Genomic DNA, 13,920 nt, shown 5'->3' with positions numbered 1-13,920 from the left:
GACTAGATCTCTGCTTATGAGGAAAGGTGTGTATCCCTATGAGTACATGGATAGTTGGACTAAGTTCGCGGAGACCAGACTACCCCCATCAGAGAATTTTACAGCAATCTGACCGACTCGGAAATATCCGAAGACTCGCATTACTTTCAGACGCTATTAATGTATGGAATAAACTTGGTTGTAAAACCCTGGGTGATTATCACGATCTGTACTTGAAGATGGATGTACTACTATTAGCGGCGTATTTGAGACATTTAGGCGGACATGTATCAAGCAGTATAAACTAGATCCGGCATGGTATTACACCAGCCCAGGCCTGTCGTGGGATGCCTTGCTTAAAAAGACCGGAGTTAAGTTGGAATTGCTTACTGATTATGACATACACCTGTTCATTGAGAAAGGCTTGCGAGGTGGGATCTCCATGGCAGCCAAACGACACAGCTAAAGCAAATAATCAATGCGTGAAGGACTACGACCCTAGCAAGTCAACCAATCACATTCTCTATCTCGGCGCCAAGCAACCTGTACGGCTGGGCAATGAGCCAGTATCTACCCACAGGGGATTTGAATGGGTATCATCCGATTCCCCGATATTATGAGCATCGCTACCGGATTCGAACAAAGGTTATATCCTCGGTTGACTTGGAGTATCCCAAGGCATTACACACATCATTAACAACAGTTACCCCTAGCCCCTGAACGTATGAGGGTTAACCCAGACTGGATGTCTGAATACCAACATAACTTGTTAGATAGGCGGGTGACGGCGCTTGAAGCTTCGTGCCTAACTTAATGAATAAGACCAAGTACATCGTTCACTATCGCAACCTGCAGCTGTACCTGTCGTTGGGTATGAAACTGACCAAAATACACAGAGAGTGCTGAAGTTTGCCCAAAGTCCTTGGATGGAGCCTTACATCAGAATGAACACGGACCTGCGAAGCTGGCCACCAGTGACTTTGAGAAAACTTGTATAAGCTCATGAACAACTTCGGTGTCCGGTAAAGGCGATGGAAAACCTGAAGAAAAGCGGGTGGGACGTAAAGCTGGTTCGATTCGAATGAGGAGGAAAAACTCAGGAAGTTGATCGCTAACCCTGCATTCAACCGTAGTAAGATATTCGATAAGCGACCTGGCTGCCATACACATGAAGAAAGTCACATAATATTAAACCGACCTGTTTACGTTGGGATGAGCATCCTTGATTTATCCAAACACTTGATGTAACGACTTTTACTACAACGAGCTTAAGAAACAATGCGGCGACAGGTGCGAAGTGCTGTACACTGACACGGATTCCTGCTGATGGAGATTCGAACCGAGGACATGTAATGCGAGGACATGAAAAACACCTCGATTTGTCGCGACACCAGCGACTACCCCAAGGACCATACCATACACAGCACGGTGAATAAAAAGGTCCTAGGTAAGATGAAGGACGAAGTGTGCTGGCGCCTACATAGCGAGTACATAGGGTTGAGGCCTAAGATGTACTCCATACTGAAGGCCGACAATGGTGAAACTGAAGGCTAAGAGGTGTTAAGAAGCACGCGGTGAAACAACACATCAAACACGCGCCAGATTCAAGGCTCTGTTCAAGACCCGTGCCTTTAAACATAAAATGAACACACTTAGAAGTGATAGTCATAGGATATATGGGCTGACAATAAACAAGACGCCCCTGTCGCTTCCTATGGATACTAAGCGTTGGATAGCTATTGATGGGATAAACACGCAGCGTCGGGCATGAGAAAATTGAACCAAGAACATAGGTATAAATAAATGGCGACATGTCACGGAACCAGAAAAAGTTTGAGGCTATTTACTACAGTCCGCGTGGGTACTGGAAAGGAGCTAGCTGTAGATAAGCTGGCTAAAATGGCGCGAGTATCCCCGAGGAGACCAAAAGCGTGGCTTGAAAAACAAGCACTTTGGCAGATATATTTACCACCACCACGCTATGTGCCTAGAAGGAAGTTTGGTATTAATATACCTATGCGCGTTCACCAAGCAGACCTGCTGTTCCTACCTCCGCGACAGGGTGAGGCGTAAAAACCTACAAGTATGCCCTGACTATCGTGGATGTAGCCAGCCGGGTATAAGGAAGCTGAACCATTGACGCGAAGATTCGAATCTGGTGGCTCCAAGCCATGGGCGCATATACAAACGCAGTCCACTGACTTGGCCAACAGAGCTGCAAGTTGACCCCGGCGAGTTCATGGGTGCCGTGTCGCAGTTGCTGACTAAGCCGCGATACAAGGGTTAGGCGTGGTACTGCGGGGCTCATCGCAGTCAAGCCATAGTTGAAAGATTTAATAGGACTTTGGCTGAGCGTTTATTTGGGCACCAGTAATGCGCTAGAGAGATGACCAACCCAGGAAAACAATGACGGAATGGGTTGAACGGCTCCCTAAGGTGGTGTCGGCAATCAACCATGAAATCACACGACTCACTGACAAGAAACCGGCAGGCGCTATCAAATTAAAATCAGTGATGGCCGAACGGCTGCTCCATCGGGGACATTTTGCTTGAAATCCCGACTAAAGTCTTATTTTATGAAATAAAGCTCTGTAGTAGATGGTAATGGTAAGGGTCCAACTAAGGCTTTATCTATTAAATGAAGCCTTAGATTACCCTGGTCCAGGACTGTCATCCTGTCTACTACTCACTGTGTCCCTGACTCTCGTGACCTTAGTGAAACAGTGAATAAGTGAGTTGTGTCAAAAGCTACATTGTACTTATATCATAGCCCGTTAGAGCAGTCTGGCAGGAAGGCATAAAGGGATGCTTGTCTTGGAAAAATTTTCAAACTTACTCATCAAAATCACATCTTCACTCCAACACAATATCTCTGTGTGATCAGAAGACACCTCAGTTGTGACTGGGTGAAGACACCTTCATAACAGTGAGTTGAGTTTAGTTTTGGCAGATTCCAGCAATAATACCAGAAATGGGCTTCACAGATTGTACCCATGTGAACTGCTTTGAACCCTCCCTGATCTTAATGAAGAATATGAAGGTGTTTCATTCTAATGGATGTCAGCCTTCGAAACAACATATATTCACCACCTTGATTTTGAAATTCTAGTAAGCATGTACTCCCTTTTAGGCGTAGATGCTCCCGGGTTCAAAACATACAGGGTGCATTAAATATCCACAACAATGTAATATCGTATATCCAGTCCAAACCATATACATTCCAGAGTTATAGTTTCGAGATACAGAAATTAAATTTGTTTGTCTGAATCCAATGCTCACTCGTACCAAGAAGCTATTAGCTGTGAGTGAGTTTGGTTTTACGCCGCACTCAGCAATATTCCAGCTATATGGTGGCAGTGCTATAAGCTGTGACACCTTTAGCCAGATAAGTTAGTTCCCCTGTCACAACCACCAACAGAGGTAGTGCAGAGGGGTATCATATCTGGAAAAGATCTGAGTTTCATTTAGTGCTATAGAGGGGTATCATATCAGTGGAAAAGATCTGAGTTTCAAGAGACGGGTCTGAGTTTCATGAGATTGAGACCAAAGGTAAACCAAAGATCATAAAATGCCACTTTGTTTTATGGTTTATATATTTCCAGTTGATCAGAGACCTCATTAACTTGCACAGGTAAACATGTAAGTACATTTGTGAAGACAATATTTTTCTCTCTGGTTACAGAGAAGGCGCTTTTTGAGTGGGGTCTGTATTGGCTATTCAACAATTATAAGGCAAAATTTTATAGTTTTCTTTCTCAGGACTCAATTCAAGGAACTTGATTTTACCCTGTATGTTGACATGACAACCAAGTGGCACCAGACAAACAGAAGTTGCACCCTGGTCCCAAAATGTCATCAAGGTTGAAACAGAAATTTATAAATTAGTCTAACTAAACAAACCAAGTGAACCCAGGGTGTTAACAGAGCTCCAGCAAGTGGTCACCTTCAGGGGTTAGCAGGTGAAGAATAGACAAACAGGTAACAAACTAGAGGCTGTTAGTGGCATAAGGGAAAATAAGTACCTTAAAGAATTCACACCTTTGTGAATTAATAGTGATTATGCAACAATTTACGTGATGCACAAATGTAGAGAATGATGCAGAAAACCAAATATACTGCATTTGGAGAAACACACAAAAATAACAAGAGTGTACCTCCAGCGCATGAAGAGTAGTCACCAGTATCTGTTATTTCAGCCATCAGTGAGGACAACTGTCCACATGACCACTGGTTCAGTCCAGGCACTGTTCTAATGTACACTACACAGGCACAGGACCCTACTCATCTATTATCAGCAAGGACCCATAAAATTTATTGATGGGGGTCCTTTTGGACCCTTACTTTTGAAAGTCAAGGTAAAACCCTGATAGCATTATCACAGAAGCCTGCTAATATTGTAAAACATGGGGAATAGGCATGTCTTGGCCATTTAACTGTAGTGGTTCTTGAACCACAACGTCATCAATGACACATGATCAGCCTAATAACACATTGTCAGCACCTGATACCCGTTAGTAAGCTACAGCAGCTCCTACGATATATTTGGGACCCAGAAACCTACTCTGGCAGATTCCCACAGAGTGCACAGAAGATAGAAAGCAGAAAGAGTTGAAAGGTTGCCAGATGCAAGCTACTAACCACTTGTTTCAGAGTGCCCACAACGTAAGCAGGCCAACTACAGGAGAACAGAATAGGTCGTCCGGTCTGGTTGAGAAAAAACTCCATCAAAGGATAGCCTGTAGAACAGACATGAAACAATACCCTTAACCAGTGGGACAAGCAGCAGTTTCAGGCAAAACCTGTCAGTGTCTGTATATCATTGTCATGACATGTGCAAGAGCGTTCAGCCAATCTGGGCATTAAAGAACAGTCGTTTTGCAGTTTGAATCGTCATAAATGTTAATATTCTGTGACTGAAATACTAAAACAAACAGTTATTAGTTGCAGTTTTCATCACAGATTCAACTAATCACAAAATAGATTATAATTCCACAGAGAAGCATTTCGAAAATGACCTTTCATATTTGCATCTGTATCCGCATATGACCCCAACAGGTGAGAAACATACTTAACATAAAAAAATGCTATTCGTTATCAACCTTGTCAAAAAACGTCATGGGGCAGAGGTTTCATGTTGCAGTGTCAGTCCTCACATAGGTTTGGTTCTAAACATTGGCACAGGTCATGAAGCATTATCTTGGTCACTTGCTGATACGGCAGGAATATTGACAAAGTGTGTAAAGCCACACTCACTCACTCTACAGACTGAACACTATGTAATCTTCTTTCAAGAAATACAACATCAAACAGATTTGAAAAGACTAACACAGTATCCAACAGACTTAAATACGCCATTAATACACCATCAACAGACTTCAAAACATCAATACACCATCAACAGACTTCAAAACATCAATACACCATCAACAGACTTCAGAATATCCATACACAATCAACGGACTTTAAAACCACAATACCCTGAACATACGACCTCTTGACTACAAACCCCCTGATTATACAACCCCTTGACCACAAAACCCCTGAATACAGGTCCCCTTGACCACAATCCCCCTGAATATACAACCCCGTGTCCACAACCCCCCTGAATATACGACCCTTTGACCACACACAGCAAGCATGCATGCAGCAAGCACTAGCAGGCACCAACAGGCACCAGCAGGAAGCCAAGCCTCCGTCTGGCCTACCTTGATTCCCACAGCTCTCAGGTAGCCGGGCCACTCACAAGAAAACAGCATTGGTCGTGTGGTCAGATTCAGGAACATGCTCATGGTGGAGTAACCTGGTGCATGAGTTAATGTAAGTGGCCCTCGGTCTAATTACAGTCTCTGCTACAGCAGTTACTGTTGCCACCTTGTCCATACACTAACAGGAACAGAAACATGTCTTGTCCAAAGACCTATGGAAAATCACATTACATTAGCAACATGTACAAACCCATAAGGACGACTTTGTTCACCTCCTCTTAATCTTCAAATTTCTGACCAGTGTGGGCCAAAATGTCAAATTATAACTTTAATATGTGTTTTCTCATTTCTGATACTATATGTACTGATCTTGCATGTCAAGACACCACAGACAATGATGAGGTCAGCATTTCGTTTTCATGAGTACAAATCACATATGATCATATGTCATCCAGATTTCCACATTTCAACCTCATCCTTCTGAATACCTTCTGCAACTATTCCTGAATCTTTGAACAACACATGTATGTGTTCAGATTAGTCATGGACATTCGTACAAGGTTACAGCAGTTTTTACACCACAGCAAGAACTTCTGCCTTCTGAAAGAGAGTGTGATTAGAGATATAGCATGGTAGGTGAGCCCAACCTGGTGATCATAGAGCGGCCACTCGCAGGAGAAGAGCATGGGTCGCTTGGTCAGGTTCAGGAACTTACTCATCACCGGGTACCCTGCGGTGGCCAAACATACATGTCAGCTCAACAAGGGGATCACTGATGAAAACACTGCTACAGACGTTCAATTACAACACAAGCAATAAAAACATTTGGTTCTTTTAAAGGCCATATATAAAGGCTTTGTTTCAAGGGACCTACATGACCTTACAATTAGCTAGCTGAAAATATGTTTAAAGCCAGCTGAAATGTTTCAAGTATAATGTATACAAACACCCACTTTAAATCAGCATTTGACTGTCCTGTTGTGGTAATATTTTCTGAGGGGGCCAGGGATTTTTGTCTGAGATAAAATTGTTTTCAGTCATCAACAAAAACACATTTTACTTGAATACCAACTTCTAAATGCCTCTCAAGAACCTCAAAAACACATTTGTTTTTTGTCAAAGATTGAGACTATAAAAATACTTATAGAACTGCACAAAAATATACCTTCAATGCAAGAGAATGACAAGTCTTCAAGCAGATTCCATACTACAGATACCATACTGGCACTCATCATTCTCACAAGTATTTATCGTCTATATCAGAACAGCGGCATATACACAAAGGTGGACAATACAAATTCAGATAGTGAGTGAGTGAGTGTGGTTTTACGCCGCTTTTAGCATTATTCCATGAATATCACAAAGGGGGTACCAGAAATGGGCTTCACACTTTGAACCTTTGTGGGGAACAGAACCTGGGTCTTCAAGTGTCCAGTGTTTATTTTCCTTTAAGAGCCCTAGAAAATGCTACCCCACTGCCCCAAAATTCAGATAATACAAGATGTCCAGTGTTTTCCATTTTCTTTTAAAGTCTAATGTAAAATATCTTTTCAGAAAATGTTTTCTTAAAAATTACCAACACCCCTGGGAATATTCACTAGTCACCCCTTCACCCAGATCTACCTCCTTCACTTCCCCTACTCCACATATGGTTCATGTTCCCATCTATACAAGATCTATGTAAGATGACCTGAGATTTAGGGCCTTTGACATGATCTCTAGAGTAATCAGTGTCACCAATATTCCAGCCACTGATTGATCATCCTCAGTTATCCGTTAAACTGTAATATATCTCCATATTCATGAGTATGTAATATATCTCCATATTCATGAGTATGTTATGGCACAATGTCCAAACAGTAAAACACAGTTAACCAATCAGATTTCACTATTCTCTCAAAACTGAAACAAGCAGTGACTACTTTTTCACTGGTCTAGTTTTGCTTTCTCTCAAATACTAAACACATCTATAACTTGCTATTACTTCTCCTTCACATCTGAAGCATGTTAGCATGGTAATAGATTTACAGAAACTGGAAATGGTGGATTGCTGTGATGTACAAAAAATACAGAGCTTCATGCAAATTAAAATTTGTTAGTTAGCCTGCATGAAAATGTAAGGCCAGGTATTAGAACACAAATGTTACAAGTGATTACGTTTCACAACAAAATGAAGGGTCATTGACCTTTTCGTTTGGAGACAAAACAACTTAATTTTGATTTAGCTATGTGATAGGACACAGGACACTGATTCGACAGTTAAGAGAAGGTGTTAACAATTTTCAAACTACGAATCATGGTTATAAACATTTTTTTTCATTGTAATGGTACTTACCTACGTCCATATCTTTCGGATCAGAATTACAACCATCAAACTTGAGGAGATCTATTTCCCAATCAGCAAATGTGTTTGCATCTGTGCGGAGGAAGAATTCACTCCCTGGGTAGCCTGCACAGGTTTCTTTACCAAAGTCTTCATAGATGCCTAGCTTCAGCCCCTTTGAATGCATCTAAACAGACAATAAATTCCAGTAAATTCCAGTTCAATGATGGCAGCCTGTAAATAATTGAACATGGATCAGACAATCCAATGATTGATATTGTGAGAAACAGGCCATGCCATCAGGTTACCATGACGCCGAGACACCAAACCTGACCAACCGATCAGTTTGTCAGTGAGTATGGTTTTCCGCCACTTTTAGCAATATTCCAGTAATATCATGGCGGGGGACACCAGAAATGGGCCTCACACATTGTACCCATGTGGGGAATCGAACCCAGGTCTTCAGCATGACAAGCAGATGCTTTAACCACTAGGCTACCCCACCACCCTGATGAATTTAAACCCAGAGTCCCCACATTATAGAAGATAAAAAGAGTAATGGTTCTGCAGCTCACCTTCATTTATCTGGACTATTCTCATAATTGAAACTATAGTAGTGATTGGCACTGACTTAGCCTACTTGATCTGTGAGTGTAGACTGAAATAGTGAGAACTGCACATATATTGTTACAGTCTCCAGGGACAGTTACAGTCATCAAAGACAGTTACAGTCACCAGGGACAGTTACTGAAGCAGACCAGGGTGTAACTCACTCAAGAAAATATTGATCAGTATACTGCTACAACAATATATTCATAATGAAAAATATTATTACTTGCATACCTTATATCAAGAAAATATAGTAACAGTCAGTATTGTGAAATATATATAATGAAATAGTTCATTGTAGAAGGAAAGCTCAAAGTGATGCTGGTCTTCGGATGTTTACAACTCTTAAGAAAGCCACCATTACTGTAATGTTAGTAGAAAGATGTGACATCTATCAGTAAGTTGGAGGAAACAGACAGCATTAATATGTTCTACTATCTACACACATAAAACCTTCATGTAATGTTTTGAGAGACAGTATTTTGTCCTGCAACCAAATATTCTAGAATCATGTTGGTGGTGTGGCAGTTGAACACTTTAACCACAGGGCTACCCAACTACCCTGATGTTTTGAGAGACAGTATTTTGTCCTGCAACCAAATATTCTAGAATCATGTTGGTGGTGTGGCAGTTGAACACTTTAACCACAGGGCTCCCCAACTACCCTGATGTTTTGAGAGACAGTATTTTGTCCTGCAACCAAATATTCCAGAAATTGACATCAGGAGACACAAGAAGAGGGTTTCTGTGGAGAACTGAATCATGTTGGTGGTGTGGCAGTTGAACTCTTTAACCACAACGCTACCCTACTCCCCTGATGTTGAGGTTCTCTACATGTGGTACTTACATACTGAGACAGGTTTTTCATGCCACTGGGGAACCTGTCCGGATCGCCCTGGAGCCTGCCCTCCGCATCACGTTCCTTGGCAGGCCAGCAGTCGTCAATGTTGACATACTCGTACCCAAGGTCACGATAACCTTCAGCAACCATCACGTCAGCGATGGACTTGTACAGATGTTCACTGTCAACAGACAGGAGGGAAACTATGACTACACAAGAGAAAACTATGAAGAGAAATATTTATTAGCCATAAACATTCAGAATCAATTTGTGACTGAACGTTTGTGTCCGTCTACATTCCATAACCAGTAAATAACAATTTGAAGTTGACATTGAATTGAAAGTTTTTTTCACAAGTACAAATAAATTAGTGAGGTAAACAGGTAAGATTTCATAGCTATAGTGCTGAAGCCCGGATACTATATCTTCAGCCGCAATAGCCGAGTGCCGCTATGAGGGCCTTCAGTCAAGACATGCACAGGGAAATAACCTTTCAAAATTTCCCACCTGACCACAGGACCAGTGAGTGGACAATAATAAGTGGTCCTGTCTATACTTGACTGGTCTAAAATAACATTCGTAGATTTACTTAACTATCACTACAAAATACACATTCCACCAGCACCACTGCAATCTTATCATTTAGCGGTCCTGATGAATTTTTACTAGCCAGGGACCACAGGACCAGTGTAAATTTTGCGGACTGCATGCATCTCTCAGCCAGGCCTATAGGTCATATTTAGTTGGAAGATGATTTTCTTTATCCAACAAAAGATTGATAAGGTGAGAATACTAGTGTTAGATGGAATAAATAAAAAACTTTACTACCTGCAGAACAAAATTTCGACCTTCGTAATTTCTTAAGGGCAAATAGCGAACCTGTTTAGTTATGATTGGCAATAACTATCAAGCTTTGGGGATTTACAGTGCACTTTATTCACAATCGCCATGTTCACACCCTGATTGAGTTGGTTCCACTGTGATTGAATTAATTAGGGTCAAGTGATTCACTTCGTACCGTGGAGGGCACCCGTCACACGTAATATACAACAGTAAGTCATCTTGCATACATGTTACATCTCAAACATGGCCACTAATTATAAAGTACATGAGGTAGTCAGTTGAAACAGTCTGAAAACCAGGAGTAATGCCATTCCCAGGGGTAAATTTAATACACAGGTCGAACTCATAACCAAGGTACAGTTCTGAGAAATGTAGAAACATAATCAGGCCAAACTTGGAATCGAACTCAGAATCAGTGAATTCTGGCACATTTTTTATCATGGGGTGTGAAATGTGAAAAATTATACCCTGCCACGAGCTATTCACACACATAATAATAAAACTGTGGCCTGACATCGTTAAACCGTCAACAACTTTATTGTTTACCAGGCAGTTATTGACCATGTTGTCTACACCTGTTACATTCCAACTATAGGACTTTTGTCAGCATGCAAGGTGAATCAGTCACAGCTATGGGGATTACATAACCAGTATCTGCGACTGACCAAAATTTGTCTGTGGTTCAACGGACCAACACAAAGACACATCTACTGGTCCTGTTTGACCTCTCCTGGATGCAATAATCCTTTCAGAAAAGCGTTTTGAAAGGTAATAATTACTGGCCAAACTACAATGAGGCACCAGCCACAAGGTAACCACTGTGTATGCAGGGTTGCCATGCACTGTGCCATTCAGGGTTGTAAACATTGTTTGTGGACAAGAGTTCATCTATCATCATCATCATCATCATCATCATCATCATCATCACAGATTTCAAAATTTCAAATAAAATTATTCTGTAGGTCCTTAAAATAACACTAGGTCACTGGAGCAGTAATTAGTTCATTTTACAGGTCCTCCCAAAATGCTAGACTCAGACAAGCAGATCAGTGTTAGCGTCAAACACTGAAAATCATAATATCTGTCTGAGTAATAATAATTTTCTCTGCTCAAGAGCTTTAGACAAAATACTGTAGGACTTATGATACTTATATATGTTAATATATACAAAGTATTTTGATTGGTTTGCTGATCACAAACAGCATCAGTTCAGTAATATTGTTGGTCAATCAGTTGCTGATAGTTATTGAATCATCTGTGTTCTCTTGAATAATGGCCAAAGTGATGAGACCTGTGAAGATCTGGGGTAGAATTGGTCTTCAGTAACCCATGCTTGTCGTAAGAGGCGACTAACAGGATCGGGTGGTCAGGCTCGCTGATTTGGTTGCCAAATGTCATCGTATCCCATTTGTGTAGATCAATGCTCATGTTGTTGATCACTGGATTGTCTGGTCCAGACTCGATTATTTACAGACCGCCACCATATTGCTGGAATATTGCTGAGTGTGGGGATAAACAACAACCAAACTAAACCAAAGTGATGTGCCTTAGAAAATAGTGCCCCCCATGCCCCTCCAGGTATGGTCATGCACAGAAAGCATGTCGCCCCATACAAAAGTATGGTGGTGAGGAGTGGTGGAATAGGGTTGGACGTCACATACAGATTACACTTTTATATTAGTCATATAAGTACACAGTAATGTATATATATGTGCTGTTTGTACCAGTCTGAACTAACACCATATTTTATACTGCTGGCCATAACGATACCATGCCATAGTTTCTCATGGAGTCCCGACACAATCAGTATACCAACTCCAATCCAACCAGTTTTATCCCCTATTAAGCTGATCATCTGTCAGGGTAACAAAGATTACAATCATTGAACATCTCTTGGTGTGACACAGCTCACATCTTAACCACCAACCCACTAGTAGTTCTACTCTAAGGCAGATGTTCAAATCACAAAAGACGAGCATTAAGTACAAGGGACAGACATTAAGAGTGAGTGAGTTTAGTTTTACGCCGCACTCAGCAATATTCCAGCTATATCCCGTTAGTCGGCGAGCCTGACCACCCGATCCCGTTAGTTGCTTCTTACAACAAGCATGGGTTACTGAAGATCAATTCTAACCCGGATCTTCACGGGTACATCAAGAGACAAACGACATTACCTGACACAGTTTTCCGGGTCATTCTTGCAATCCAAGTTACAGCGAAATCGCTCCCAGGACAAGAAACCCATGGGTGGTGTGCGAGCCAGGCCATTGTTGAGTCCATGCACGACCCCACACAGCAACAGTAGGCACAGGTACTGGTGCATTCTTGAAGTTAGCTGGAAAGAGTGCAAAGTGTTATGGTGTGATTGGCTCTTTGAGTGGGTGTTATAACATCAAGACTACTACTACTACTACTACTAGTACTACTACTACTACTACTACTACTACTACTACTACTACTACTACTACTACTACTACTACTACACTACTACTACTACTTACTACTTACTACTACTACTACAACTACTACTACTACTACTACTTACTACTACTACTACTACTACTTACTACTACTTACTACTACTACTACTGCACTACTACTACTACTACTTACTACTACTACTGTTAAACCCAATTTCACCTCACCTCACTTACTACAACTACTACTATCACTACCACAACTACTACCACTTGTTCCTTCCCCTTATATTTGTTTTATTTCAACCACTGTAAACATGTTAAAATTACATGAAGTAAGTGGCTAAATTATGACCACATTCACAAAATAATGATTTTTCCCCATGTTAAGGATCTTCTATATTACAAAGCTGTGTTTTAAATAACACACTATGGACAAATCAATAATGACCAGCAATGTATAACATTCCATTGACATTGCATAACATTCAGTATTAGTCGACATTGTATAACATTCAAATTACAATGTAATCTACATATTTTGGAGACAATAACATGTTTCTGTACATGTATATGTAATACTGAAACAGGTTATCATGGTTATAGTCATGGTATAACTGAATTAGCGGGCATGATCATGTTGACATGAAATTTTACTTCACCACAAACATACATAATTTTCTATGAATGAGTTTGAGAAATGTTATTCCCAAATAAATCTATGCATTTGGATTACAATATCAAATTAAAAGGTTTGAATGTATTGATGCAACATTGCATTAAATCGAGTCTCGCGCCCTCTACAAGCTGAACATCATTTCAAGCGAACCTCATAGAGTTACGTCCCTTGGAGCGCTCTTTACTAATATCCTACACACAACCTGTGATTGAATCCAGTTCGGCAAACACCGACAACACCACGTACGACAGCTTTCGATGTATGGAGCAATTGTTTACATTACATATATGACAAGTGTTATCTGTTTGGAAGCCGTTCGCCTTCCAGTTTCAATTATCGGTTTCAGGCAAGTCGAAAGGGATAATAAGTCTTTTATTGCATCAATAGGAAGCTAAAGTGAGTGCAGATGCCCCCAAATATATATAATACAGGCCAAAATATTGTCGAAAATGTTTGACATTGTGCCTTTAACAGATCATTATATCATTGGCATTATTTGTATGAAAAGCAGTTGCTTGAAATTT

The 13,920-nt window shown here is 40.9% G+C and overlaps 1 protein-coding gene across 1 annotated transcript in view; it reads right to left on the bottom strand.

Moving 5' to 3' along the window:
• LOC124283107 (alpha-N-acetylgalactosaminidase-like) overlaps nucleotides 1–13,920 on the bottom strand; it is an 84,643-nt gene that overhangs the window by 17,686 nt on the left and 53,037 nt on the right. Inside the window, 4 exon segments of the mRNA XM_046719133.1 lie at nucleotides 4,618–4,715; nucleotides 8,020–8,194; nucleotides 9,464–9,638; nucleotides 12,475–12,635. Coding sequence (XP_046575089.1) covers nucleotides 4,618–4,715; nucleotides 8,020–8,194; nucleotides 9,464–9,638; nucleotides 12,475–12,623 — 597 coding nt within the window. The 5' untranslated portion in view covers nucleotides 12,624–12,635.

This window comes from Haliotis rubra, unplaced genomic scaffold (assembly GCF_003918875.1).
Source record: "Haliotis rubra isolate DU_JTF1 unplaced genomic scaffold, ASM391887v1 Scf31, whole genome shotgun sequence".
NCBI lineage: Eukaryota > Metazoa > Mollusca > Gastropoda > Lepetellida > Haliotidae > Haliotis > Haliotis rubra.
The sequence above is the reverse complement of the archived record's forward strand: the minus strand, read 5'-3'. Positions and strand labels throughout refer to the sequence as shown.